General features: G+C 46.1%; 1 protein-coding gene across 1 annotated transcript in view; it reads right to left on the bottom strand.

Annotated features, from left to right (window-relative positions):
* The window catches only part of Nfe2l2 (NFE2 like bZIP transcription factor 2), a 36,555-nt gene extending 9,811 nt beyond the window's left edge, over positions 1–26,744 (bottom strand). Inside the window, exon 1 of the mRNA XM_004660302.3 lies at positions 26,596–26,744. Coding sequence (XP_004660359.2) covers positions 26,596–26,640 — 45 coding nt within the window. The 5' untranslated portion in view covers positions 26,641–26,744. The remainder of the gene's footprint in view (positions 1–26,595) is intronic.
* Between the last annotated feature and the right edge of the window lie 400 nt (positions 26,745–27,144).

Below are 27,144 nucleotides of genomic sequence, written 5' to 3'. Positions count from 1 at the left end.
GTGTCAGGGCTTCCAGCCTCTGCAAACGAACTCCAGACGCGTGCGCCCCCTTGTGCATCTGGCTAACGTGGGACCTGGGGAACCGAGCCTCGAACCGGGGTCCTTAGGCTTCACAGGCAAGCACTTAACCGCTAAGCCATCTCTCCAGCCCTCTATTTACTTTTCTATGGCTTCTGCCCCATGCTCTATGACAAGATAGGTCAGTGCAGTGTCAACTGTTTCCTCATTAAAAATTCCGGAGAAGGTCGATATCAGTTATTCTTTATAGTCTGTCTCATATGCTAACTCTTGTGTCACTACAGTAGTGGTGAAATGGGTGATTAAATATATAAAACTAAAAATACAAAGTAACAGAGACAAAGGGGTCCTTTTAGCTGTCTTAAGTCAATACAAATGTTAGGTTTATTTTTGTGTAACTATAGCAACATTAAAAAACCAACTGGTTATAATTAAATGTTTACAAAAACAAAACAAAACTGGTCTAGCAACCCACTGTGTATATGAACAGAGACATCCCCCCCACCATGCTTAACATCACTAATCCAAGTGTTCTATCTAGAGAAGTCTAAGGAATATTCCCTTGATATCCCCTAGGGAGATGGCTCAGTGGTTAAAGGTGCTTGCTTGAAAGTCTGCTGGCCTGGGTTCATTTCTCCCGTCACTCACATAAAACTGGATGGGCATACTTTTTGTAAGGGCAAGAGATCTTGGTCAAGCAAGCACACGTGCACACACATGCAAAAAAAAAAACAACTAGAGATTTTAACTACATAAAAATGTCCAAATACACACCAAATGATGAGTGATTTGGCAAGTTAAAAGCCTAGATCACTATTGTACCATTCCCTGGGTTGTAGAACTACCCACCATTCTATTTTGAGCTGGTCCAGTTTCTTTGGTCTGCCAGGTTACCTTGTACAGACATTTTCATGGGTTGCTTCCTGTTCACAGACCAGTTTCTCAGCAGTGACTCAATCTAAGAAATATGATGTGGCTAGCTTCCTGGAACTCTCACCATTATGCCTGTCTGCCCACTGCAAGGCATGATGCAGTGATAAAGCAAAACTGGAAAGTGAAGCAGTACGAATCGGACTTTCTTAAGAGGCACGCGTGTATTTTGGACAGAATGAAATCACAAAGGACAGTCGATTTCAAAATCAACAGGCGAGCCCACCTGCTGTACCGCTCACAGAGCCTTGACTTTTTTCCCTGCGAGGTTTCCACCGGGGTTCTCACAGTGGTCTGTGGTGGAGCAGTATGCTGCTGATTGGCTTCACAACGGAGGCCAGGATCTTGCCAAGAGAAGTCATTTGGGTAACAAGCACCCTTTAGCATACAGTTGTCTAATCTCCTCCTCACTTTGAATGAGCCATGCATGTATTCAGCTCTAACTGTCCTCCACACAGGGAAAGCACTTCTTGCCTTCATGAGTAGTCTTCCGTTCCTATCAGAATGACCCCATAGGAAAACAGACATGCATACACCCCCATGTCCCCAGGAACACTGAACCATTGACTTCACCCCAGCTACATGAAATTAACTATGTGTAGACTAAGCCTTGCTGTCCGCTGCCCTGGACCTCTCTACAAGGTCAGCCTCAGGAGAGAGCGCCCAATCCACAGTGCTCTTTACAGAAACTCCTCACGCAGACGATTGTGTGCACGTGTGGGGGCCAGGGAAGGACATCAGGCATCTTCCTCCATCACTCTCCTTCCTGTTTCCTTGACACAGGGTCTCTCACTGAATTTGGAACTCTGTTTTCTCCCTCAGTGCTGGGGTGACAGGCGTGCATGAGCACCCCCCAGCTTTTTACTTGGGCAATAGGGCTTAAACTCGGGTCTTCATGCTTGCACAGCAAGCTTTCTTCCACACTGAGTCATTTCCCCAGCCCAGCTTCTAAACTCCTTGAGGTTATCCCTTACCCTCTCTTTTAGGGTCTTGCTTTTCAAAAACCAAACTATTCATTTTGATCTTCAGGGTTATTTTCAGATCTAACTTCTTTACAACTAGCTCAAAACAGATCAGGATAATAACCCAGGCTGAGGGACTGAGAAAGAGCTGAATGTGACGGGGCTGGGGAGATGGCTCATTGAGGAAGAGTACTTGCCGCAAAAGCATGAGGGCCTGAGAGGGTATGGTATGTCCTGAGTTCAATTCCATGGCACCCAGGTAATTAGCTGGTGTGGCCATGCACACCTGTAACCTCAGTCCTGTGGAGAGCAGAGACTGCAGAATTGCTGTTTGCGGAGTCAATAGTCTGATTGAAAAACAAAACAAAAAAAACAGCAGCTCCAGATTCAATGAGTGAGGGCTGGTCTCAAGGAAACACGCAGAGAAGCAACGGAAGCTACTCGGTATTCTCCGGCCTCCACATGCATGGGCACAGAGCACACACATCTGCACATATACACCACACAACCATGCCACACAAACCACGCATGCATGCATGTGCACATAAACACAAAGTCCTAAATGTTGCTCTCAGCTAGAGACTGTGTGACCTTGAGAGATACATAGTAGATGACATCAGTCTGGTGATAAATTTCAGATACAAATATAATGGGCAATTTTTTTTTCTTTTTTTTTTTAATTTTTATTTATTTATTTGAGAGTGACAGACACAGAGAGAAAGACAGATAGAGGGAGAGGGAGAATGGGCGCGCCAGGGCTTCCAGCCTCTGCAAACGAACTCCAGACGCGTGCGCCCCCTTGTGCATCTGGCTAACGTGGGACCTGGGGGACCAAGCCTCGAACTGGGGTCCTTAGGCTTCACAGTCCAGCGCTTAACCGCTACGCCATCTCTCCAGCCCTAATGGGCAATTTTTTGAGTATGAAATGTTTATTTTTTTGTCTTTGTAAAAAATAGGGACTGCTCATGATCCTTGCTAGCCAGAGTCAGGCAGGTTCTTGCTTTCCTGGACCTGAGGCAGAGCAGGCATGGAGGGTGGGGTGGGGAGGGAAGCTTGTATGTGTGACTGTGCTATCCTTGACCGTTTTCATGTGTCCTCACTGCTTGGCATCACCAGTGTCCTCCAAGGTCTTATTGTCATGGTCTTAACTATCAGGTTAACATAGTATCTTAAACATATATTTATATAATAGATATATACATATAATGTTTATTATAATATATAATAATAAATATAATAACTACATAAAAAAAATAGGGACTGCTTCAAAAATTTGTGTATCATCCTTGCATGGGCTCAATTTTAGTATGTTGCTACTCACACAAGCACAAGTACTAAATATTAATAAGTACTAATGGCTACAACTTTGCTTTGACAAACAGTATATAAAGGTGATGGTTGACCTTCCAAGGCTCAGGGTCTAATGCGGAAGAGGTGGCGGAAAGAATGTAAGAGCCAAAGGAAGGGTAGGACTCCTTACAACGTGCTCCCACCAGACACAAAATGGCCTGGATATCCATGGCCTCACAATGCCTGACACTACCTACACAAGACCATCATAATAGGAGGAAAATATCATGACATCAAAATAAAAGAGCAACTGATTGAGATGGGGAGGAGATATGATGGAGAATGGAGTTTCAAAGGAGAAAGTGGGGGGAGGGAGGGGATTACCATGGGATTTTTTTTAAATAATCATGGAAGTTGTTAATAAAAAGTTGAAATTTAAAAAAAAGGAAATTTAAAAAAAGGTCAAGATCAACAAGATTAGTGTCCATTCCACCCTAAGCAGCTTATTAATCCACTTGCCCATCCGATATATACTTCTAGGTCACGTCTAAGGTGCCAGGAACGTGCTAGGTGTCAGAGATACAAAGGTAGTAAGAGGAAGTCTCTAACTAAGTTGGGACAGCATGCTGAGAAGCATGAAGGAGCCTCAGCAACACAAGAGGTGACAGATGCCACAAAGTACAGCAGTCACAACTTAGGTGTCCACAGTCCTGCTCATAAACAAGGGGCTAGCTTGGTTTCCCAGGAGCTGAACCAAGTGAACATCTGCAAGCAGAAGAGGTGTTGGGTGTGTGGCACATGCCTATAATCCCAGCACTCACGGAGATGTGGCAAGGTGGACCACATGTTCAAATAAAAAAATAAGAGCACAGGCTGGAGAGATGGCTTAGCGGTTAAGCGTTTGCCTGTGAAACCTCAATTCCCCAGGACCCACGGCACAAGGGGGTGCACGCGTCTGGAGTTCATTTGCAGTGGCTGGAGGCCTTGGTGCGCCCATTCTCTCTATCTGCCTCTTTCTCTCTCTGTCTGTGGCTCTCATATAAATAAAAATAAACAAAAAAATTAAAAAGTAAAAAATAGTACAAAAGTTACGGATGGCTTAGCAGTTAGGGCATTTGCCTACAAAGCCAAAGGATCCTGATTCAATTCCCTAGGACCCATGTAAGCCAGATACACAATGGGGCGCTTGTGTCTGGAATTTGTTTGCAGTGGCTGGAGGCCCTGGCACACCCATCTCTCTCTCTCTCAAATAAATAAATGAATAAAATATATTTTAAAAGCCAGGTGTGGTGGAGCACACCTTCAATCCCAGCACTTGGGGGGCAGAGGTAGCAGGAATGCCGTGAGTTCGAGGCCACCCTAAGACTACATAGTGAATTACAGGTTAGCTTGGGCTAGAGTGAAAGTGAGACCCTACCTTGAAAAACCAAAAAAAAAAAAAAAAAAAAAGGAAGTTACAGAGGCAATGAGAACATACAAAAATCTCCTTGTATGGTTTTGGTCTCCCTTCTCAATGGTAGCAACGTTTGTCCTCATCCCACCCTTCCCCACAGGCGCCAATTCTTCAGCTCGAGGAAAGCTGATACACTAAGGGATTTCTTTCTCTCTATTAATTTGGGAGACGCAGATACAGAGAGTGAGTGCGTATGGGTGCGCCAGGACATCCTGTGGCTGAAAACACTCCAAATGCATGGACCACTTTGTTCGTTGGCTTTACGTGGGTACCGGGGAATTGAACCCGGCCACCAGGCTTTGCAATCCGCTCTTTTAGCCACTGAGTCTTTCATTTGGACTATCTGGCCACTCTGACCCATTCCGGCTGAGATGGGAAGTGCTGTTTGTCACACAGTCATGGAATGGTACCATCGGGAGGGGTCTCGGGAATCACCTAAACAGCCCCTGTTATTATGCAAAAGGGGAAAAGGGTCTAGACTCCAGATGGTGAACTAATTTGCTCAAGGTCAAAGGGCAAATAATTCCCAAACTACCCCCAGTTAACTTCTTTTTTTGTTTTTTGTTTTTCGAGGTAGGGTCTCACTCTGGCCCAGGCTGACCTGGAATTCACTATGTAGTGTCAGGGTGGCCTCGAACTCTCAGTGATCCTCCTACCTCTGCCTCCCGAGTGCTGGGATTAAAGGCATGTGCCACCACACCGGGCTCCCAGTTTACTTCTCTGAAAGGGTTTACGTGTGTGTGTGTGTGTGTGTGTGTGTCTGTCTGTGTATGTATGGCTACACCAGAGTCTCTCGCTGTTGCAAATGAACTCCATGCCTATATGCCACCACTTTTTGCATCCAGCTTTAGGCTTTACATGGGCACTGGGGCACTGAACCCAGACTGGCAGGCGAACAAGCACTTGTAACCACCACTGAGCCACCTCCCTGGTGCTGCTGCTTTAGTTTTACAAGTTTTACCAAGTTATTTGTCAGAAAAAATGATACGCCCTTGCTTCATTTTCCCTTTTTGATTTAACTTCGTAATTGACAGGAGTGTTTCTCATCTGAGCCTCATAGCATGAGGTGGGAAGAGCAGACGATGTCACCTGCATTTCGACAGGAACACACTGCGGCTCTCGGGGTGGAGCTGCCCCACGCCACATGTTCAGTAACCAACAGACTCCAGCCATGAGCTTCTGAGTCAGAGCCTGGGAGGCTCTTCCCCCACAAGCTCAGGTTCTTTGGAGTTCACAGCCGGCAGGTGCAGGTCTAGAAGGAAACTAAGACTTAGGCATCTACCCCTGCCACAGGCAGCAACAAGTGGGAAGGTTGGATCAACTCTGTATGATTATGATAGGTACTACCAAACAGCCCTACCTAGAGGTCATGCCTTTTACACTCCCACCAGTAATGTGTCCAGAGGCCACCCTGCATTTCTTTATTTCCCCATTCTTTTATTTATTTATTTATTTTTTACTTGAGAGAAAGAGGCAGAGAATGGGTGCACCAGGGCCTCCAGCCATTGCAAATGAACTCCAGATGTGTGCACCCCCTTGTGCATCTGGCTAACGTGGGACCTGGGGAACTGAGCCTCGAACCAGGGTCCTTAGGCTTCACAGGTAAACGCTTAACCGCTAAGCCATCTCTCCAGCCCTCGTTTCCCCACTCTTGAACCCTTCATGTCTTACATCATACTGGAATGTAGTGCCATCCAATAAACGGACCCTGGGGCAAGGAGCGTAACTCTGGTGGGACACAGGCTCAGCAGGCACGACATGCTATAGAAATCCCTACCTGCAAACCCACACACACATATCTGCGCAGTTTGTACATTCTCCTATATTAAATCTGGGGTCACTTGAAATTCAAGTCCCTCCTACTATCTTTTTTTTTTTTTTTTTTGGTGGCGGGGTTTTGAGGTAGGGTCTCACTCTAGCCCAGGCTGACCTGGAACTCACTATGTAGTCTTAGGGTGGCCTCGAGCTCACTGCGATCCTCCTACCTCTACTTCCCAAGTGCCGGGATTAAAGGCGTGCGCCACCACACTGGGCTCCTCCTACTATCTTGTGACAATAAAATAGACTACAGAAGAGGAAAAACACCCTCCCACGAGAGCAGAGCATCAGTAAGCACAGTGGCACTGTCCATGTCTAGCCAAGCTTATGTTGGTTTGTCCCTTCTAAGCTGGCAGCACATTACGGTGGCAAGAGACAGAGGCACAAAGGTAAGACCTGGTGGGCAAAGTGTCAGCATGTGGAACACTAGCGTGCCAAGGGAAGCCAGCAGCCTTTCTAAGAAAAAACAAAGTGTTAAAAATTAAAAAAAAAAATCAAGTCCAGCCAGGCTGACCCATCTATCTACTGGTTCTTTATTTTTAGTTGAGAAAGAGAGAGAGAGATTGAGAGAGAGAGAAATAAAGTGGGCACACCATGGCCTTTGCCACTGCAAACAAACTCCAGATGCATGTGCCACTGTGCATCTGGCTTTACATGGGTCCTGGAGAATCAAACCTGGAACAGCACAAGCACCTTTAACCACTAAACCATCTTCCCCACCCTACTGGCACTTTAAAGTCCAGAATAGGAGGGCTGGAGAGATGGCTTAGTCGTTAAGGCATTTTACTACAAAGCCAAAGGATCCTGGTTCGATTCTCCAGGACCGATGTAAGCCAGATGCACAAGGTGGCGCATGTTTCTGGAGTTTGTTTGCAGTGGCTGGAGGCCCTGGTGCACCCATTTTCTCTCTCTCTCTCTCTCTTTCAAATAAATAAATTAATTAATTTCTTTTTAAAGTACAGAAAAAATACGTGGATCCTAGCTACAGGCTTCTGTGTGAGAATGAAAATACTTAGTAGCAGAGGCCAGTAAGTTTAAAAGGAGACATAAAGGGAAGAGAAAGGAAGGGAGGAGGATACTTAATAGGTTGATATTGTATATATGTAATTACAATGATTGTAATAGGGAGGCAATATGATGGAGAATGGAATTTCAAATGGGAAAGTGTGGGGGTGGGGAGGGAGGGAATTACCATGGGATATATTTTGTAATCATGGAAAATGTTCATAAAAATTTAAAAAAAAAAAAGTACAGAAAAAGTCATTCTTTTCAAGGTTGGCCACGAATGACATTTAGGATATCCCATATTCTAACTCCATATCCCAGGGTTATAAATTATGATTCTGAAGCCCAAGATGGTGATACCAGTTAAGAACTGGTAACAAGCCTTATGTGACTGGGCAGAACCCAGGTGTGTTCACTCATCTGGCCAAACTAACACAAATTAGATTTCAGTTGGATTTCTTCATTACAATTTCAACTATTTCAAAGCTCACAAAATATTAGGTATTACTCTGAAAAAAGACCCTGATAAAACTGTTGCCTGGTGTGGTGACACACCTATTATTCAGCACTCAGGAAGCAGAGACAGGAGGACTGCCACAAGTCTGAAGCCAGCCTAGTCTACACAGCAAGACCCTATCTCAAAAGACATTCCAACCTGCTATGTGGAATTTAACCTTGAGGCTAAATTAATGGTCTGTGACAATCCTGTTATCAGAAAACCAGCTGCCATCTGGTCTGGCATGGCCTGCACTGGCCTTGTTCTCTTCTCTGGACTTCACCAACAAATCCTGAATACCACTTGCCTTCCAAGACTGTCCTCCCCTAATGTGACAAAATCAACAGCCTTGCAGTTCTCAGCTTCTGCATGTAGACTGTCTGTCTCTACTGCTTGGCTTTCAAGACCACGAGCAAGCTCACAGCTCAAAAGGAGTGCAGACCCGAGAAGACATGCAGCCCAGGCCCTGTACTCACCCAGAGCCCCTTGCAGGCCTGATTGCGCATCCAAGGGCTCCCTCCCAGCCCCCCAACAAGACTAGAAACCATGCGACACCTCTTCCTCCTTGGAGAAAGGCTACTGAACACCAGCCCAGCATCGGCAGTGCTTGAAGGTAACAACACACTTAGATTTACATCTTTATGTCACTTTATCGTCATACTCCTGTGTGGAGACGCAGCAGCAGACACACCACCTGCAACCATTTCTTTCTACTACACCTCCTATGCCAAGTCAAACCGGGAACCAAAGCTGCAAAGAACACCAGGTTCAAGTCCCTAGCTGGGACTAGGTCCCGCCAGTTTATAGGGAACTTTATCCTCATCTGCAAAAGGTTAGGGTTCAGATAGGTGACCCCTAAAGTCCCTTCTTCTGCATCTATGATGACAAACATAACACAATTTATTCTGTTTGCTTTTTCAGTTTCTTTGAAGTAGGGTCTGACTCTAGCCCAGGCTGGCCTGGAACTCACGGGGGCCACTGCCTCAGCTTGCAGAGTGCTGGGATTGAAGGTGTGCGCCACCAGCGGCTTACAACCTTACCCAACGGAGAGGCAGCGCTAAAGGGAATGTGGAAACCCACGTGTAACTTCACCTTTTACTTATTTAGTTTGGTTTTTCGAGGTAGGGGCTCACTCTAGCCCAGGCTGACCTAGAACTCACTCTGTAGTCCCCAGATGGCTTCAAACTCACAGTGCTCGTCCTACTGAGTGTTGGAATTGAAGGCATGTGCCACCACGCCTGGCTTTAAATGTTATTTTGTTTTAATTTTTTGTTTATTTTTATTTATTTATTTGAGAATGACAGAGAGAGACAGAGTGAAAGCACAGGTGTGCCAGGGCCTCCAGCCACTACAAACGAACTCCAGATGCGTGCACCTCCCCCCCTTGTGCATCTGGCTAAAGTGGGTCCTGGGGAATTGAACCGGGGTACTTAGGCTTCACAGGCAAGTTCTTAACCACTAAGCCATCTCTCCAGCCCTTAAATGTTATTTTTAAAGGTTCATTAAAAGTTGAATTTATCAGTTAAACAAACCACACATCAAGTGCTACAAAGTGACCAGTGGCTGGTGACTACCACGGTGGATTGTGCAGTTCCACAGCAGCTTCCAGTGTGGGTCCTACACACTCAGGAGTAAGTTCTAGCAACAAATGCTTCTGGGTGGTAAGTGACTTCCAGAGGCCATGCTGAACACACAGGGAACAGTAGCCCTTTCAAACACACTAGGCATTGTTTATATCGCCAGTGACTATTTTTAAGAAAATGTACCTCAAGGGTCTGGAAGAGCTCTGTATGAATTACAAAGAGGCCTCTTATTGAGAAAACTGATAGTTTAATAGTTTTTTGTTTGCTTGTTTTTTTGATTTTCGAGGTAGGTGCTCACCTAGCCCAGGCTGACCTGGAATTTGTTATGTAGTCTCAGGGTGGCCTTGAACTCATGGTGATCCTCCTACCTCTGCCTCCCAAATGCAAAGATTAAAGGCATGTGCTACCATGCCTGGCTGGATAGTTTGTTTTTTTTTTAAATATTATTCAATAATGTTATGATCCAATGTATTGGCTACTTTCTTGTTACAGGAACAAAGTACACAATGAAAAGCAGTTTATGGAAGGAAAATTTTTGTTGTTGTTGTTCATTTATTTATTTGAGAATGACACACACAGAGAGAAAGAGGCAGAGAGAGAGAGAGAGAATGGGTACGGCAGCACCTCCAGCCACTGTACACAAACTCCAGATGCATGCACCCCCTTGTGCATCTGGCTAATGTGGGTCCTGAAGAATTGAGCCTTGAACCAGGGTCCTTAGGCTTCACAGTCAAGCACTTAATCGCTAAGCCATGTCTCCAGCCCAGGAAGGAAAATTCTTAATTTGGTTTACATCTAGGGGGCAGAGTTCATTATAGTGAGGAAGGAGAGAGAAAGGGGGAGAGAGGAGACCTTATCCCAGTGACCCACTTCCTCCAGCAAGGTGTCACCTCCTAAAGGTTCCGTAATCTTCCTGAACAGCACCAAGAGCTGGGGATTAAATATTCAAACACACAGAGCCTATGGGGAGCATATGACCTTGAGACCACCACATCCAGGAATTACAGTGATTACTTTAATTACTACAAAGGTTATCTGAAGAATGGATGGAACAAAAAAAGCCTGAGGTGCTTATTATCTGCTTAAGGACATAAATTAATCCTGAGTTTGGAAATCATATTTCAACTGCTTTCAGATGGTACAACTGGAAAATGCATAGTGGTAATCACTATTGTTTTCTACTTCAATTTGGGTTTCTTCAAATGGAATTCACAGGCTGGAGAGATGCCTTAGTGGTTAAGGCACTTGCCTGTGAAGCCTAAGGACCCAGGTTCAATTCCCTAGTACCCACATAAGCCAGATGCACAAGGTGGTGCATGCATCTGGAGTTTGTTTACAGTGGCTGTAGGCCCTGGCGTGCCCATTCTCCCTCTCTCTGCTCTCTTTCTCAAATAAATAAATAAAATTAAAAAAGAATTCATATTAGAGTATATATATTTTCCATTCTCTTTTGTTATCTGTTCTCCTTCTTCTGTTTTTTTTTTTTTTGTTGTTGTTTGTTTGTTTGTTTTGTTTTTTCGACGTAGAGTCTTGCTGTAGCTCAGGCTGACCTAGAACCTGGAATTCACTATGTAGTCTCAGGGTGGCCTTGAACTCATGGCAATTCTCCTATCTCTACCAGCCAAGTGCTGGGATTAAAGGTGTGTGCCACCACACCTGGCTATATTCCATTCTCTCTCTCTGTTTTGTTGTTGTTGTTGTTTCAAGGTAGGGTTTCACTCTAGCCCAGGCTGACCTGGAATTCACTATGCAGTCTCAGGGTGGCCTCGAACTTGCGGCAATCCTACTACCTCTTCCTTCCAAGTGCTGAGATTAAAGTCATAAGCCATCATGCCCAGCTCCCATTCTCTTATGTAGACTTTTTTCCTCCCTTAATATTAACCTTTTTGATTAATCCACCAAACAATTATGTGACACGGTGGTCACACCGAGATTTGAGAATAAAGGGTTACAGTACGGGTTTTATACACACACACACACACACACACACACACACTCACACACACACAATTATTTATTTGCAAACAGGGAGACAGAGAGAGAGAGAGAAAATAGGCACACCAGGGACTCTTGCCACTGCAAATAAACTCCAGATGCATGTACCACTTTATGCATGGCTTTATGTGGGTATTGGGGAGTTGAACCCTAGGGTGGCAGAATTTGCAAGCAAGCACATTTAACTGCTCAGCCATCTCCACAGCCCTACAGTTCAGGTATTCTAAGTCCAGATAAAAGCAGGCATTACACAGCACTATCAACAGCCACTAGTGCTCACATGCTTTCTGTGTGCTCCACACTGCTTCAAAACCTCATACCCACTCTCCCGGAGGCACATACCCATCCACCAGGTAGACAGTGCCATCATCACCCCCTGGAGTGAAAATAAACGGAAGCACAGTGAGGCTTAGTGCTTTTGCCCATGAAAATCCATCAAATACATAGTGACCATGAGATCTACAACAGGCACACTTGCCTTATAGAGCCCGAGTTCTCACCCATTCAAGCAACATGGACACTGACTCCAGAAGATCCAGGCTTCATTCTAGAGGTGGCCAGGGCAGTGAACAGCGTTGTGGTTTATGAAGACTGAGGGGGCCTATGCTGTTAATTAGCTGTATAGATGACTGTCCCCAACCACCTACCCTCACAGTGGGGTCACTGGTGTAGAAAGCCACGACAACACCAGTCATCACAAATGGTCTTTTACATGAAGCAAATACATAAATGTCCCTTAATTTATAAAGAACAGTGTCAGAACGTGGTAACAACACTATTAATAAATCTAACTCCTAGGCCAGGGGTGGTGGCGCACGCCTTTAATCCCAACACTCAGGAGGCAGAGGTAGAAGGATCGCCATGAGTTCCAGGCCACCCTGAGACTACGTAGTGAATTCTGGGGCTAGCGTGCGACCCTACCTCGAAAAGCAAAAGAAAACAAATTTAACTCCTGTCACAAATGTCAATGGCCATAAGAAGCAGCTACTTTTAAGGCTTCTGGATCTATCTGCTACAAGAAAAATAGGAGGTGAGGCCATGATTTGTTTATGTAGCAGGCATTTGCATGGTAACAAATGGTGATGAATGTGAAAAGCGCTCAGCTGTGCCATCTCCTGCAAGGGCGTCAGAAGGGTTTCTTTCCATTCACTGCCCTGCTGTTCTAAAGGCCAAAGTTATTTCAGGGTAGTTATTCTAAAACAATACTTGAATGGCTTTAAAGAAGGGGTGGGGTGGGGAGAGGACAAGGAGAAAGGTTGGCTCAGTGTGCGTTTGGATTTAGCCCTCCACTGCCACCCCTCCCAAGCGCCTCTCGGCCAGTTCCATGCCCTGAAGGACACTGAGCTCCTAGGCCCGCAACCCCGAGGAAGAACTCCTGCTCTAAGTCTGGGAAGGAGTACTGAGGTAGGTTTGACAATGCACACACCTGACAGGGAATCTCACAACAGGCTGAGGGTCCCCCAAGGGCCCTGGGCAGTGTGGGGGGCTGAGGCACACAGAAGGCCTGACCAGGGGTTGGCTTTCTGTCTCAGGAGGATTCACTCTCAAGATCCAGGCCCCACATTAAGGCCAGGGTACAGGAGGGACGACTGCAGAGAAACAAGGTAGCAAAAAGCACAACGGGGTACGGATGCTATGCAGCGAGAAATTGAGGGGTTTTCTTCAAGTGAGTCAAGGAAACTGCAGATTGCCCCACATTCAAATATCTTCAGAAGCAGAATACCGTAATAATAGTCGTTCCTCCCATCGGTTACATGTGCCAGAGCCCATGCCTACTTTTTTTTAAAAAACTTAATTCTTACCATCAATATGATCCACAATCTACAGACAATGAAATCCAGGCACCTCCCCTCCATAAAATCTATCTACATAACCTCTCTAGGCCTCAGTTCTCCACCTTGACAACAGGGAGAAAGTTATGTCACAGGGCATAAAAGGATTTCACAGGACAAAAATAATTTGTTAAAGTCCTTAGCACCGTTTACAACACGGGGGGAGGCCAAGATGCTGCCGCCACCACAACCAACATCACTATATGTCCAGATCAGTTTGGTTGAGGTTGGCAGGCAAAGTCCACAGGAAAGGCGGGGCGCTGTCTCTGTTTTTAATTTTCCTGGGTAACTACTGATTAATAGCTGTATAGCTGACTGAAGAGGCCCTACGAACTCCTTCCAGCTGACAATACTTGGCCAGAGCCCAGGTCATGCCTGCCCCATTCCAGGGGTCTCAGTAAAGACCTCCAAGCCTGAGAGAAATGAAATCTACAGGCAAAAAAAAACAAAAACAAAACAATAAAAAACCTGAGGCTGGTGAGATGGCTTAGTGGTTAAAGGCACTTACTTGCAATGCAAACCCTGTTGGTTGGGATTCAATCACCCAGCCACCCCACATAAGGCTAGATAGGCATTCATTTGCAGTGGCAAGAGACCTTGGTGTACCCATCCACCCACATAAATATAAAGTTAAAAAAAGAAAAAACTGGGCTGGAGAGATGGTTTAGCGGTTAATCGCTTGCCTGTGAAGCCTAAGGACCCTGGTTCGAGGCTCGGTTCCCCAGGTCCCACGTTAGCCAGATGCATAAGGGGGTGCACGCGTCTGGAGTTCGTTTGCAGAGGCTGGAAGCCCTGGCACGCCCATCCTCTCTCTCTCCCTCTACCTGTCTTTCTCTCTGTGTCTGTCGCTCTCAAATAAATAAATAAAAATTAAAAAAAAAAAAAAAACTACTGAAAATGCCACTGCCTCAGGACTTTCACTCTGAAGGCACCCCAGGCAGAAGTGACACTTTCTCACGGCACTGTCATGGCACACATCAGACAAGCTGGTAGAGGGTCCATCGGGACCCCCTCACATACCACACATCTGTTACTGTCCCTCCACTAGAGGACTTTACCCTAAGCAGAGGAGACAGAGCTGCTAATGAATTTACACTGATATAAAATTAAATACCCTCTAATTCAAGAGTACAAAGAGCCAAAGGGACTGAATAGCAAGGGTGATTTGAAAAGCAAATGTCCTTGAAGAACAATTGTTGCTCTATCTTGGAAGATTAAAAAAACTTCACACCCTGCAATTCTTTAGGGCACGTGGATATCTCATAAATATTTGTGCAAGGCCGGGCATGGTGGTGTATGTCTTTAATCCCAGCACTCGGAAGGCAGAGGTAGGAGGTTCGCCATGAGTTCGAGGCCACCCTGAGACTACATAGTGAATTCCAGGTCAGCCTGGACTTGAGCAAGACCCTACCTTGAAAAACCAAAAAATAAAAATAATAAAAATAAACAAATATGTGTGCAATGACTAAGTATACATTCTTTAGGCTTAGAATCCAGTATTTTCACTGCATACCCACAGTGCCTGAGGTTAGAGTTTGAATTACATAAGTAATAAAGGCACCGTGCTTTTTAAAAAAATATATTTTATTTATTTATTTGAGAGAGAAAGAGGTAGAGAGTGAGAGAGAATGCTCACACCAGGGCCTCTAGCCATTGCAAACGAGCTCCAGATGCATGTGCCCCCTTGTGCATCAGGCTTACATGGGTCCTGGGGAATCGAACCTGGGTCCTTTGGCTTCACAGAAAAGCACCTTAACTGCTAAGCCGTCACTCCAGCCTGGTACCATGCTTTATATCATATTATTGTATATGACCCAACTACTAGTCACAGAAAATTATTTAACTTCATTTCCATAACAATCCTTAAGAACTACTCTTTGAGTATTCTATTGGAAATACAGTATTATTTCTTAAGAACACACACACACACACACACACACACACATGCTCCTTAAATATATTTTTTAAATTTATTTTCCTTTTCTTTTCTTTCTTTCTTGCTTCTTTTTTTTTTTTTTTTTTTTCCCTTTTTGGTGTGGAGCAGGTAGTAGGCCCTCAAGCTTTGTGCATGCTAAGCAATCACTCACTCTATCCTGGAGCTGACATCCCAGCCTTAAAACTGATTTTTTGAGAACAAATGATACAGTATGTTGAACTGTCCATTAAAAGAATTTTGCAGCTGGACCTGGTGGCGCATGCCTTTGATCTCAGCACATGGGAGGCAGAGGTAGGAATTTGTGAGTTCAAGGCCACCCTGAGACTCCATAGTGAATTCCAGGGCAGCCTGGGCTAGAGTGAGACCCTACCTTGAAAAACCAAAAAAAAAAAAAAATGCAATCTGGGTGCTGGGTGTGGTATGGGCCTAGAATGCTGGCATTCAGGAAGCTAAGTCAAGAGGACCCATACGTTTCAGGCCAACCTGGGTCACATAGTAAGTTTAAGCCCAGATCTGGCAAGTCTCTGTTCAAAAAACACAAAGTATTTTGCAATCTAGGTAGGTAGTACTAAAAAGTGAGGGCTGGAAACATTGCTGCTTCAGGCGCTTGCCTGCAAAGCCTGACAACCACCCAGTTTGATTGTCCAGTATCCACAGAAAGCCAGGTACACAAAGTGGCACATGTGTCCAAACTTTGTTTGCAGTGGCAAAGGCCCCGGCACACCCACAGTTACTCAGTCTCAAATAAATAAATTAAAATATTTTAAAAATTAATCCATCAACCTGATTGCTGATTAAGTATATTTTCTTTGGAGGATACTAGTTAGAAAAAGGAAAAATGGGCAAACTCCCTTTGTTGACAACACCCACGTTTTTCTAAAGCACTAAGCTACGGCCTCAACGTACGTACCTCAACCTTCTCCATTATTCCTTACTCTTATCTCAATACTCGGACTTCTTCCAGGGAAAAGAGCACGTGACACAGAAAGATGGCATGACTTTTAACTCTGTCTCCTTGAAAACTAAACTGAGAATAACGTTCAGGTTATCTTTTTATGGCCAATTTCCTGCAGCCACAGTCCTCCTGGGTGTCAGCTTGCGTTATCCAATAACCTATTCCCCGAGTGAATGATCGGGACAGGCTACCCTCCGCAAGTAAAGAAAACGCACCCATCCTTCTGAGCTCCAGAGCACTCTACACCTTGCCTCCTTTCCCTGAAAATCAACAGCGTAACCAGGTTGCCATCTGGGGGTTTTGTCAGGTTTCCCTACAAAAATGAAGGCTGTCAAAGTCTCCTGACAACATGCAAAGGCTTTTTGGCTCCACACTGTCTCTGGAAATCAGCGCCCCATGTCTGTCTTACTGGTGCCAACTCCAGCAGCTAGGAACACTTAGCAAGAACCTTTTTTAAAAAATTAAAATTTTTTTATTTTTATTTTTTGGTTTTTCGAGGTAGGGTCTCACTCTAGTCCAGATGATCTGGAATTCACTTTGTAGTCTCAGGGTGGCCTTGAACTCACCGCGATCCTCCTGCCTCTGCCTCCTGAGTGCTGGGATAAAGGCGTGCGCTACCATGCCCGGCTCTTGGCAAGAACCTTTAATGGCTGAGCCATCTCTCTAGGCCTGCTAGGAGCGCTTAGAACTGTGAGAGTCAGAGGGTGAGGGGGGCCTTCCGGGGCAGTCACAACGCTGCTAAGCATGCACTAAGGTGGGACAGCCCTCCATTCTGAGAGGGTGGGCCCAGGTACTAACTGAAGGGGCTTGGAGGAAGGAACTATCTAGAAATCATTGTGAAGGAGTTCTTCGTTCTTTGGCAGTTAGCAAGATTAAAATGTTCATGGCCTTTAGACAAGCACATGAAAGAAGGGGGAAAGCAAGCAAGAGAGAGTTCAGATTATGAACATTTAAAATCCCGGTTCTGCAACATGAAGCAGTGTGGTCCTGGGCAAGAGATTTGACCTCTTTGAGTGGTTTATTTTCTTAATTTTGAGAGGGCCGGGGAGAGAATGGACGCTAGGACCTTTGGCATGCTGTGAAGGAACTCTCGATGTTTGCGTCAATGGGATATCTACAAAGACTTGTCAGGATCAAAGAAGGGAATATGTCAGGGCCCAGTACACTCCTAGCAGGATTTCAGTCAATGTTAGGCCATTCTCCGCCCCCGCCCAACCTCCGTGGGTTCCAAGCAACCCTGAAATGAAAAGCTGTACCACATCTGCTTTATTATTGTTCCCTAAACAATCCAACTATTTCTATATCTCTGACACTGAATTAGATATTCTAAGTAATTCAGAGGGCAGAATGTGTGTGCAAATACTGGATAGTTTTACTTAGGAGACTTGAGCATCTGCACATTAAATTATCCACTGGAGGATCTAGAAGCACAGGCTCTGGGATACTGAGCAATGTGATCAGGTGTTTTACAATAGCAAAGGTTGGTTCTCTTTACAACATAGGAAGTGAGTTCATAACATGAACAGAAGTGGGACAGTAATTGTCTCCTCAGTCTTCACAATTGTCTTCTGCTGCCTGCCTGCACAATCACTGATTTTATAGCTCAACTGTGCATTACAAGCGGACTCTGGAACCTTGAAGCACACAAGACCACAGGCCTCTGGAGCCCAAGCTTCCTGAGTCCTTTAGGACAGGGACCTAGAAAGACAATGAACGTCTGTTCTACCTAGGGGAGTCATTACTCAGACCTCTGAGAGTTAAGTCTTTACTTGTCAAGGTCAATGAGGAGAGGTGCAAGCTGACCTTCTCTTCTTGGGATATCTCCCCCTTCTACATACTAAGGCCCCTGGTTGCAGTTTGGAACCAAATGCCCCAAGAACTCCCTCAAACATGAAGACAGGTAAAGGCATTTCCAGTGAAGTGTGCAGCTCTGTCCCCAGAGGAGGCCTGGTCTCAGCCTGGGAACCACTGAGAGAACATGGGTTGGCAGGCATTCCTCAGCAGTGCAAAGTAGACCCGCAGAAATAATTTCTTCACAGACTGACAACTCTTCAAAGATGATCAATTTTTCCTATTGTTGGTAAAAGAAAGTTTTTCTCTGTTTTTTTTTAAAAAATTTATTTTTATTTATTTATTTGACCGGGGGGGGGGGGGAGCGGGAATGGGCACGCCAGGGCCTCCAGCCACTGCAAGCGAACTCCAGATGCGTGTGCCTCCTTCTGCATCTGGCTAACGTGGGTCCTGGGGAATAGAACCTGGGTCCTTTGGCTTTATAGGCAAACGCTTTAACTGCTAAACCATCCTTCCAGCCCAAAAAGTTTTATTCCCTGTGGCTTTCATTAGTAAGGTTTATGATTATCTTTGTGTGTATGTGCACGCACACACGTGTATATGTACGTGTGTGCTAGAGGGTGTACGTGCCATAGTGTGTGTCATGGATGTCAGAGGACACCCTCAGGTGCTGGTCTCTCCCTTCTACTTTGTGTGAGGCAGGGTCTCTTGTTCACCACTGAGAACACCAGGCTAGCTGGCCCACGGGTTCTCTTGTCTTGATGATCCTTTTGTCGCCACCTCCCCTGTCCCCATAGGAGGGCTGGGATTACAGATGCATGCTAATGTGTTCAGCTTTATATGGGTTCTGGAGATCCAAACTCAGGTCCTCCACACTTGTACAGAAAGGGCTTTACCTACTGAGCCATCTCTCCAGTCCTCATTACCAAGATTTGAATGGCATTTATTTTTTAGACTAGGTAGAAAAAATTCCTGATTAGTCAATACCCTCTAGTCACAGCATCAAGCATCCCTGGTTTAGGTTGGATGTAGTTCAGTTGGTGGAGTGCTTGCCAAACAGACACAAAACCTTGGGTTTAATCTCCAGCACTGCTAAACTGGGCATAACGGCTCACATTTGTAATCCCAGTGCTCTGGAGATAAAAGCAGGAGGCTCAGAAGCTCAAGGTCCTCTTAGTTCAAGGCCAGCCTGTGTTATACAAGACTGCCTGAAAAACAACCAAAACTGAGGCAGTTTAGGGTGAATTGCTCCTCCCTCCTTCCACCAAAGTAAAAGCAAGTAATGTCCTTGAGCCTGTAGGGGGAGAATCTAGGTGTCCACTTTGTTAGAGGTCAGAACTAATCAGTTCAGTCCCACCATCCACGGGGCTCCCACAAAACACCCCAATCTGGGTCTCTAGGTGGGCTTTCCCGTTTCTGGGAACCCTACTGGGCAGGAACTCTGCACTACTTTCCTTTTAGCTCCAAGTTCTCCCTCTCCTAAACTATGATGAAATCTTTTTTAGTCTTACCGTATGTGTATAGTGTGTGAACTTAATTCGTTGAAACTCATAAAACAAGGACCCAGAAAGGCCATTGACTCAGTACAAGCTTTGCATGGCCATTAAGCTTCTGGGGCCCTAGATCCAGAGTTATTGCCCACCCAAGAGTCAAGAAAAGCTCTGCCATTCTCAGAGATACCCCAAATTCCCAAATAAAAACAGTCCTTGGTTTGCAGGGCATGACCAGCTCACGCCTGTAATGTTAGCAGTTATGCAGAAGGTTAGCTGTGAGTTTAAAGTCAGTCTGTGCTACATAGTGAGCTCAAGGTTGGCTTGGGCTGCAGTATGAGACCGTGTCTCAAGAAAACGGAAAAGAATCCCTGACTCTGGTGCTGCAAAACCAACCGGTACAGCAACGTAATTCCACCACACAATCACTTCCAGCTCTGCCTGCCCACAGGACGAGCAGTGACCATTAGGATTTCCCTCTCTGTTCTAATCCCTTAGGCTGGGAAAAGCTTGGCTTCTTAAAAAACAAAACAAAAGATAAAGGGTTTTTTATTAATATTTTATTTTCATTTATTTATTTGAGAGAGAGAAAGACAGAAAGGGAGAATGAGCATGCCAGGGCCTACAGACACTGCAAATGAACTCCAGACGCATGTGCCACCTTGTGCATCTGCCTCACGTGGGTCCTGGGGAATCGAATTGGGGTCCTTTGGCTTTGTAGGCAAGTACCTTAACCACTAAGCCATCTCTCCAGCCCAGATAAAGGTTTTCAAAAATCTTTAAAGAAATAGGTGAGACAAATTCCTGCCAACTAAACATTCCTCATGGAAGGGGAGAAGGGCAAGAATGGAATGGTGCCAAGAAAGTTCTGCCTGGTAGCTCTGGGCAAGTGGGGAGTGGCTGTGGTGTTTAGAGGTGTGCACAAGTGAAGGGCTGGCCTCAAAGGACACACCTTGGTCTCAAGTGGGATTTGTGTCATGGCCTCCCCTATCTCCCCCCACCCCAATATACACACACAAGTAAGCCTCCAGTTCCAAATATGTGAGCTTCTTGGAAAACCACTCAGGGGTAGTCACCGTGGCAAGGATTTAAAGGTGGCTTTATCAGCCAAACACAGAACCCAAAAAATGAACTTGTTAAAGACTGGGGGTTGCCTTGGAATTCAAACGTTTTCTTTGTAACGGAGAAAAAGAACAAAGCCTAGGAATGCAGGGCTTGCAGAATAAGGCCTCATTCTGTCCCCGCCTCCACACTCAACCCCACCCCAGCATAAGCATTCTGTCCTCCTCACTGCCTGTTTGTATAGAGACAGGGTCTCACCATGTCACCCAGGCTGGCCTCCAGTTCCTGACGACCTTCCCAAGAGCTTGGATTACAGAAGAAAGCCAACACACACCTGGCTCTCACTGCCCTTTCTTTGTGCCCTTGCCAATGATCTAGACTGCAGGTTATCCACAGGCTACGAAAAGATGGAATAATCCTAAAGACTAAGATTTGGGGACTCCTTTTGACAGCTAGGTTACCCCTCGGATCTTCACGAGGGAATTAAAGAGCTCAAGTCATACTAATTGAATTTCAAACATTCACCAGGAATCTTAAAACATCAATCCCAGAGTTAGGCATTAATCATGATGTTCTGAAGGTCAGTGATCACATATTAAAACACGACATGAGTTAAGTAATGTGTCTGTGGTAGACTGAATATATGGCCCCATAGGCTCAGTTAGTTGTGATTAAACTTCCTATTTGATCTCCTGTCATAGGGGGTGTGTCACTGAGGAGGGGATCCTAGAGTCTGGCCTTAAGGTTTGTTTTGAGCCCTGGTGGTCGGTGCTTGCTGCTGTTGGTATGGTAATGGCTGCTGGTGGTGTCTCCCTGCTTGGATCTATGAAAGGGACCACCCACCTTCTTCTACCATTTACGGTAGTCCCCTGGATTCGTAAACCTGAAATTAAACCCTTTCAATTCATAAGCTGCTTCTGGCTGGATGTTTGTCTCAGCAATGAGAAGCTGACTGCAATGGTGTCCCAACCAGCTTTTCCAGAAGACTGTATGAACTTTCAATGGGCACCAAGTACTGCATGCATTAGGCCCCCAAGGCCTTCTAATCCTCACTGCAATTGGAAACCAGTAAGATGTCTTAACATAGCAATAATAGCTAACCCCACCAAGATATTCTAACTGAATGAAGTATATAGCCTAAGTATCAGTGTTTAAAATTCTGATGACAAGCCTAATTAATGGAGTGGAAAGGAAAAAGAAAGAAAAAGAAAAGGACAGAACTCAAATGTTTATCAACTGATGATGAGTAAATGTGACTTACCCATGCAATGGAAGAGTATTCAGCAACAGGAAGAAATGAAGACATAGATAATATGGAATAACAAGGCTGAATTGTAAAAACATAAAGCTAAGAAGTCAGTCATCAGATAGTAAATATTGTATGGCTCCATTTAGATGACATATCTGGAGTAGGAAAAGAAATAAACTAATTGCCAAAACAGGGGATTAGAGTTCAATTTGAGCTAAGAGGTTTCCGCTAGCTGTTTTCAACTCAGTGGCCCCTGACCAAACTATTCACTTTTCTTCAAACTAGTTTTACCCCATCAGGAACACAATTTACAACATATCTTCACTACCAAACTTATTTTTGTCTTTTAAAATTTTTATTTATTTTTAGAGAGAGATGGGGGGGGGGGACACAGATAGAGAATGGGCATGCCAGGGCCTCCAGCCACTGCAAACAAACTTCAAACTCATGTGTCACCTTCTGCATCTGGTTTACATGGGTGCTGGATAATAGAACCTGAGTCCTTAGGCTTCACAGGCAAATACCTTAAGTGCTGAGTCATCTCTCCAGCCCCCAAACTTATTCTGGACCACTATTCAAACAAGAGCAAAGGTTCCAGCAACCAAAAGATTTAAGAAGAAAACAGTCACTGTCTCTCAAACGTTCATATCCAAATCCCACAAGCTTTAAAAATGATGATTATACGAGGAAACACCCTGCCTCTGTAAGTGACACCCACCCAAGACCTGTGTCTCCCTGGGAAGGACCACAGGCTGCAATTCCGTGGCCACACTTGGTCACTCTCCCTGTAATTAAAAGGATCCACTCCCTCTCACATGGCTACTAAATGCCCAGGTTAAGTGGGAAAGGTGCAGATACTAGCCTTTTCCATTGTGCCCTCTGTTTTTCTCCATCTACCTACTTGTTAAAGGATGAACTCTGCCACCTGCTTCCAGTCTCTGTCCAATGTGGAATGGGGATTCAGAGCCCTGAGGGTCAGGGCTTAGCTAGGTTTGAATTCTATCTGTGCCACTCAACAGCTGAGTTGCCCTTTGAGGACTCTTGGCCTCTCACAGTGACTCTTTCCTAACCTGAACACCCGAGATACTAGTATTTCCTATGGGGTTACTGAGAAATCACAAATGTGAAGCAATTATCTACTCCTTGGCATGCAGAGAAGAACTCAATAACTTCTCAATTATATCACTGCCAAATTCATCCTGCATCCCAAGGTTAACCCTCATTCAAAGAAAAAAAATTTATAAAGGAAATATTTATGCAAAATTCTCTTTTAAATGTGTTCAATCCAGACAGAGGCAATGCCCAGTAAAAAAGGTGCCTAGAGTCTACAAATGCACCTCTTATGCAGCCTTGTACCTCATTCTGGATAAACGCAAGTACCAAGAAAAACCATGTAAGCTGGCTTTCAACTCTTCCTGGTAATCCTAAAGAAGGTTTGTTTGTTTCACTCAGCATTGTTTATAAGGTCCCAAGTTAACAAAAAAGACATTTCAAAATGGCCCTAGTTACTTTTTTTTGTTTTGGTTTTTTGTTTTTGGTTTTTTGAGGTAGGGTCTCACTCTAGCCCAGGCTGATTCACTATGGAGTCTCAGGGTGGCCTCGAACTCAAGGTGATCCTCCTACCTCTGCTTCCCGAGGGCTGGGATTAAAGGCATGCGCCACCACGCCAGGCTAGATCTAGTTATTTTTAAAGCAAAAAACTGATATAGTGTTTTTTCCTCCTACACGCTGCTTCAACAATGTCTCAAGAGGTTTTGTACACATCTAAGGGGCTAGGTTGTTCTTTGCTTAACATTGATTTTGGAGAGGAGAGGCCTGTCTTGTATTTGACATTTAAAAATAACTGCATAGGTCTCATCCAACATCAACTTCATTCTTGATCTTCAAAAGTACTTTATCTTTCCAAGACACCTGTGATAAGAGTAATGGAAGTGGGGGGAGGGAGGGAATTGTCATGGGATATTGTTTACAATCATAGAAGTTGTCAATAAAATAAAGTAAGTAATGGAGTCTTTCCACTTAATGGAAACACAAAATCCTAGAGCCTCCTTAAGGGGTGTTCAGCAACACAACCCTTAAGCAGAGAATGAAAGCCTAGTTCCACTCCACACTTGGTGAGTTTCTCTGATCTTTTGTTCAAATCTTTTGACTCCATTCAAATCCATCTGGACTACCAATAAGGTTTTTTTGTTTGTTTTTTTTTAAAGGAAGGATCTCATTCTAGCCAAGGCTGACCTGGAATTTACTCTTTAGTCTCAGGGTGGCCTCGAACTCACAGCGATCCTCTTACCTCTGCCTCCCAAGTGCTGGGACTAAAGGCATGTGCCACCACACCCAGCTCCAATTAGTAATTTTAGAATTGATCCTAAACTTTGATTCACTTTTCCCTAGCTGTCTGATGACAAAATTAGAAGAGCATTTACTTTTATCAAATAACTGAAATTCATTTATACATAAAAGCAATAAATATATTTTATGGGATTGTGTATATGAAATGCTATACTCCACACAAAAGAGAAAAATTTAAGAACTCAAGTTCACTTTTTTTTTGTGTGTGTGTTTTTGCTTTTGTTTTTCAAGGTAGGGTTTCACTCTAGCTCAGGCTGACCTGGAATTCACTATGGAGTCTCAGGGTGGCCCTCCTACCTCTGCCTCCCCAGTGGAGTACTGGGATTAAAGGCCAGCCCACCACACCTGGCTTCAAGTTCGCTTCTTGTATCCTGTATCCTTTGGTCAAACAAGAATTCCTTTAGATTATTAATGAACACTAGGAAATCAAAGTACAATTTACTTGTTCATCCTAATGAAAACCTAGTCAGGCTTGGTGGCGCCAAGTGGAGGCCAGCCTGGGACTACAGAGTAAATTCCAGATCTGGCTGGACTAGACCTAGACCTTACCTCAAAAACAGGGGAGGGCTGGAGAGATGGCTCAGCAGTTAGGGAACTGTCCTGCAAAGCCCAAAGCCCAGGGTTCTATTCTCCAGTATCCACATACAGCATATGGGGTTTGTTTGCAGCAGCTGGAGGCCCTAGTGGAACCCATTCTCTCTCTGCTTGAAAGTAAATAAATAAATAAAAAATATTTTTAAAATGGGTAGATATAACCTCTATCACTTCTGGGGCCAAGTTTAAGAAAGTTATCTTTAAAGGGAAAACATACAATTAACACCTTTTTAAAACTTTACATTTAAATAAATTTATTGTTCTATCAAGTTACACCTTTCCTTGAACTAAAGTTTAAAAAAAAATTTAAGCCTATTACAACACAAAACTTTTTGGCACACTATTTCACTCCTTTAAAAGTTCTGTAAGTATAAAGAGAAACTTGTTTTCACTTACATAACAATTTACAAAACTTATTGTTATGTTAACTTATTAATACCAGTGTCCCATCCAAAAGTGGGGAGAACATGCTAAGAAATTGAGGAGGCAAGTTCTCAAACAGCAATGGGAAAACATAAAGAATTCAAGGAGAAAAAGCAGCTGAAGGCAAATAATAATAATAACAGTGACAGCATAAAAGCAACGGAACTTCGAATCCACATTCGCAATTCTTACCCTTGACAGTACAGAACAGAATATTGGGCCTTACACATTTTGGAACTGCAATTCTGTAATGCTAAATCCAAACACAAAGCCGCCCAGGGGAAAATAACAATTGCGCAACAGATCAACAGCTCCAACTTGTCCCTTGGCCCCAGCGCGGCGAGGTTTGCACGCTATAAAGCAGGAAAGGGCCCACTGAGGGCCGCCGTGACAGCCAACCGGCCGCTGTCAGCGAGGGTCACGGCCGCCCGCGCACGCCGTGGGTGGCCAGCGGAGCCACGGAGCTCGCAACAGCTCCGCGCGCCCGGCCCCCGCCCCGGGAGTGGTCAACGCGGACTTGAGCCCACAGCCCAGATCCGCAATTCCTGCCGGGCTCCTCGAACCAAACCCCTCTCCTGGCCCCGGGTCAACGTGCGGAACTTTGCCCGCCGGGCGCCCGTCGAGCCATCGGAGCGCGCGGGACTCTCCGTAACTTTCTCCCCCGCCCCCGGGGAGGCCGGGCTTCCCGGAGCGCCGCGGCCCCGGGGCCCCGGCGAGGGCGCACGGGCTGCCGCTTCCCACCGGGGCTCCGCCCGACGGCCGAGCCAGGGAGCGCGCCGCAGCCCGCGGAGGTCGCGGAGCCGGAGGGATGGTCTCGGAGGCCGGGAGGAGCTCCGGGTCCGGCGCGGACACGACCTCAGCTCCCCCGAGAGCGGCCCCGTGACTAGGCACATTTTTGCCCGCTCCGTGTCTGGGAAGCCGAGCAGTCCCGGAAAGGGCCGGGCCGGGCCGCGCCGGCTCAGACCGCCGGCGTCCGCATCCTCCTGCCCGGCCACTTTGGGGGCCACGACGAACTCAGGGGTTCAGACCCGGGATTCCCGAGCCTGGCAGCAGCCGCTGGAGACTTATTGTGGGCACACGCTCGAGTGCTGCCCGAATCCCTCTAAACCCCAACCCACCCTTGGGGACCGCAGACACGCGAATGTCTCGGGCCACCGGGCCAGGTCCTCATTGCCCTGCCTACCAGCCTGTCTGTCTGTCTGTCTGTCTACCTATCTAACAAACGTCCCCGGCCAAGCGCAGCAGCTCCGAAACCAGACCACTGCAGCACCGGCGTGAGCTGTCCCCCTCCCGGGCAGCAGTGTCCCTCGAGCCCCTGCCCCCTTTCCCGGCCCCACCGCGATGCCCGAGGGCCGGGACGGCACCTGCTGGGACTGTAGTCCCGGTGGCGGCAGCTCCAAGTCCATCATGCTGAATGAAGTGCTGGCCGTGCTCTGGGGCTCCCCGACGGCGACCCTGTGCGTCCCGGCGGCTATAGGTCCTCGGGGCTCCCGGCACTCGCGGCTCGGCTAACTCCGCCTGAGTGGCCGGTCTGGGTCCCCGCTCCGCCCCCCGCCCCCCTCAGGGCGGGGCAAGAGCCCAGGCGCTTCCCAAATCCCCGCCCGCCTGACGCAAGCGGCTTGCGGGGTGTCCGGGGGTACTGGTGAGCTCCGGAGCGCCCAGGGCGGGGTGCCGGGAAGGCGCTCCCCGCTTGCAGATTAGAAGGAAGCGTTGTTTGCCGAAGGTCGCCCGGGCGCTGGCGCTCGGAGCAGTTTAAACATTTGGAACATACACTCCCGGAGCCTCGGGCCGGTGCGGCTATCGGATCTTCGCCTCCCTGATTGGGCTTGCAGAACCTTGCCCGTTTTATCGCATGCAGCCGGCCAACAGTGGCGCCAGCCCGGGGGCGGGAGCTCTGGGCCGGGACCCAGACC

The sequence above is a fragment of the Jaculus jaculus genome, chromosome 4 (assembly GCF_020740685.1).
Source record: "Jaculus jaculus isolate mJacJac1 chromosome 4, mJacJac1.mat.Y.cur, whole genome shotgun sequence".
NCBI lineage: Eukaryota > Metazoa > Chordata > Mammalia > Rodentia > Dipodidae > Jaculus > Jaculus jaculus.
The sequence above is the reverse complement of the archived record's forward strand: the minus strand, read 5'-3'. Positions and strand labels throughout refer to the sequence as shown.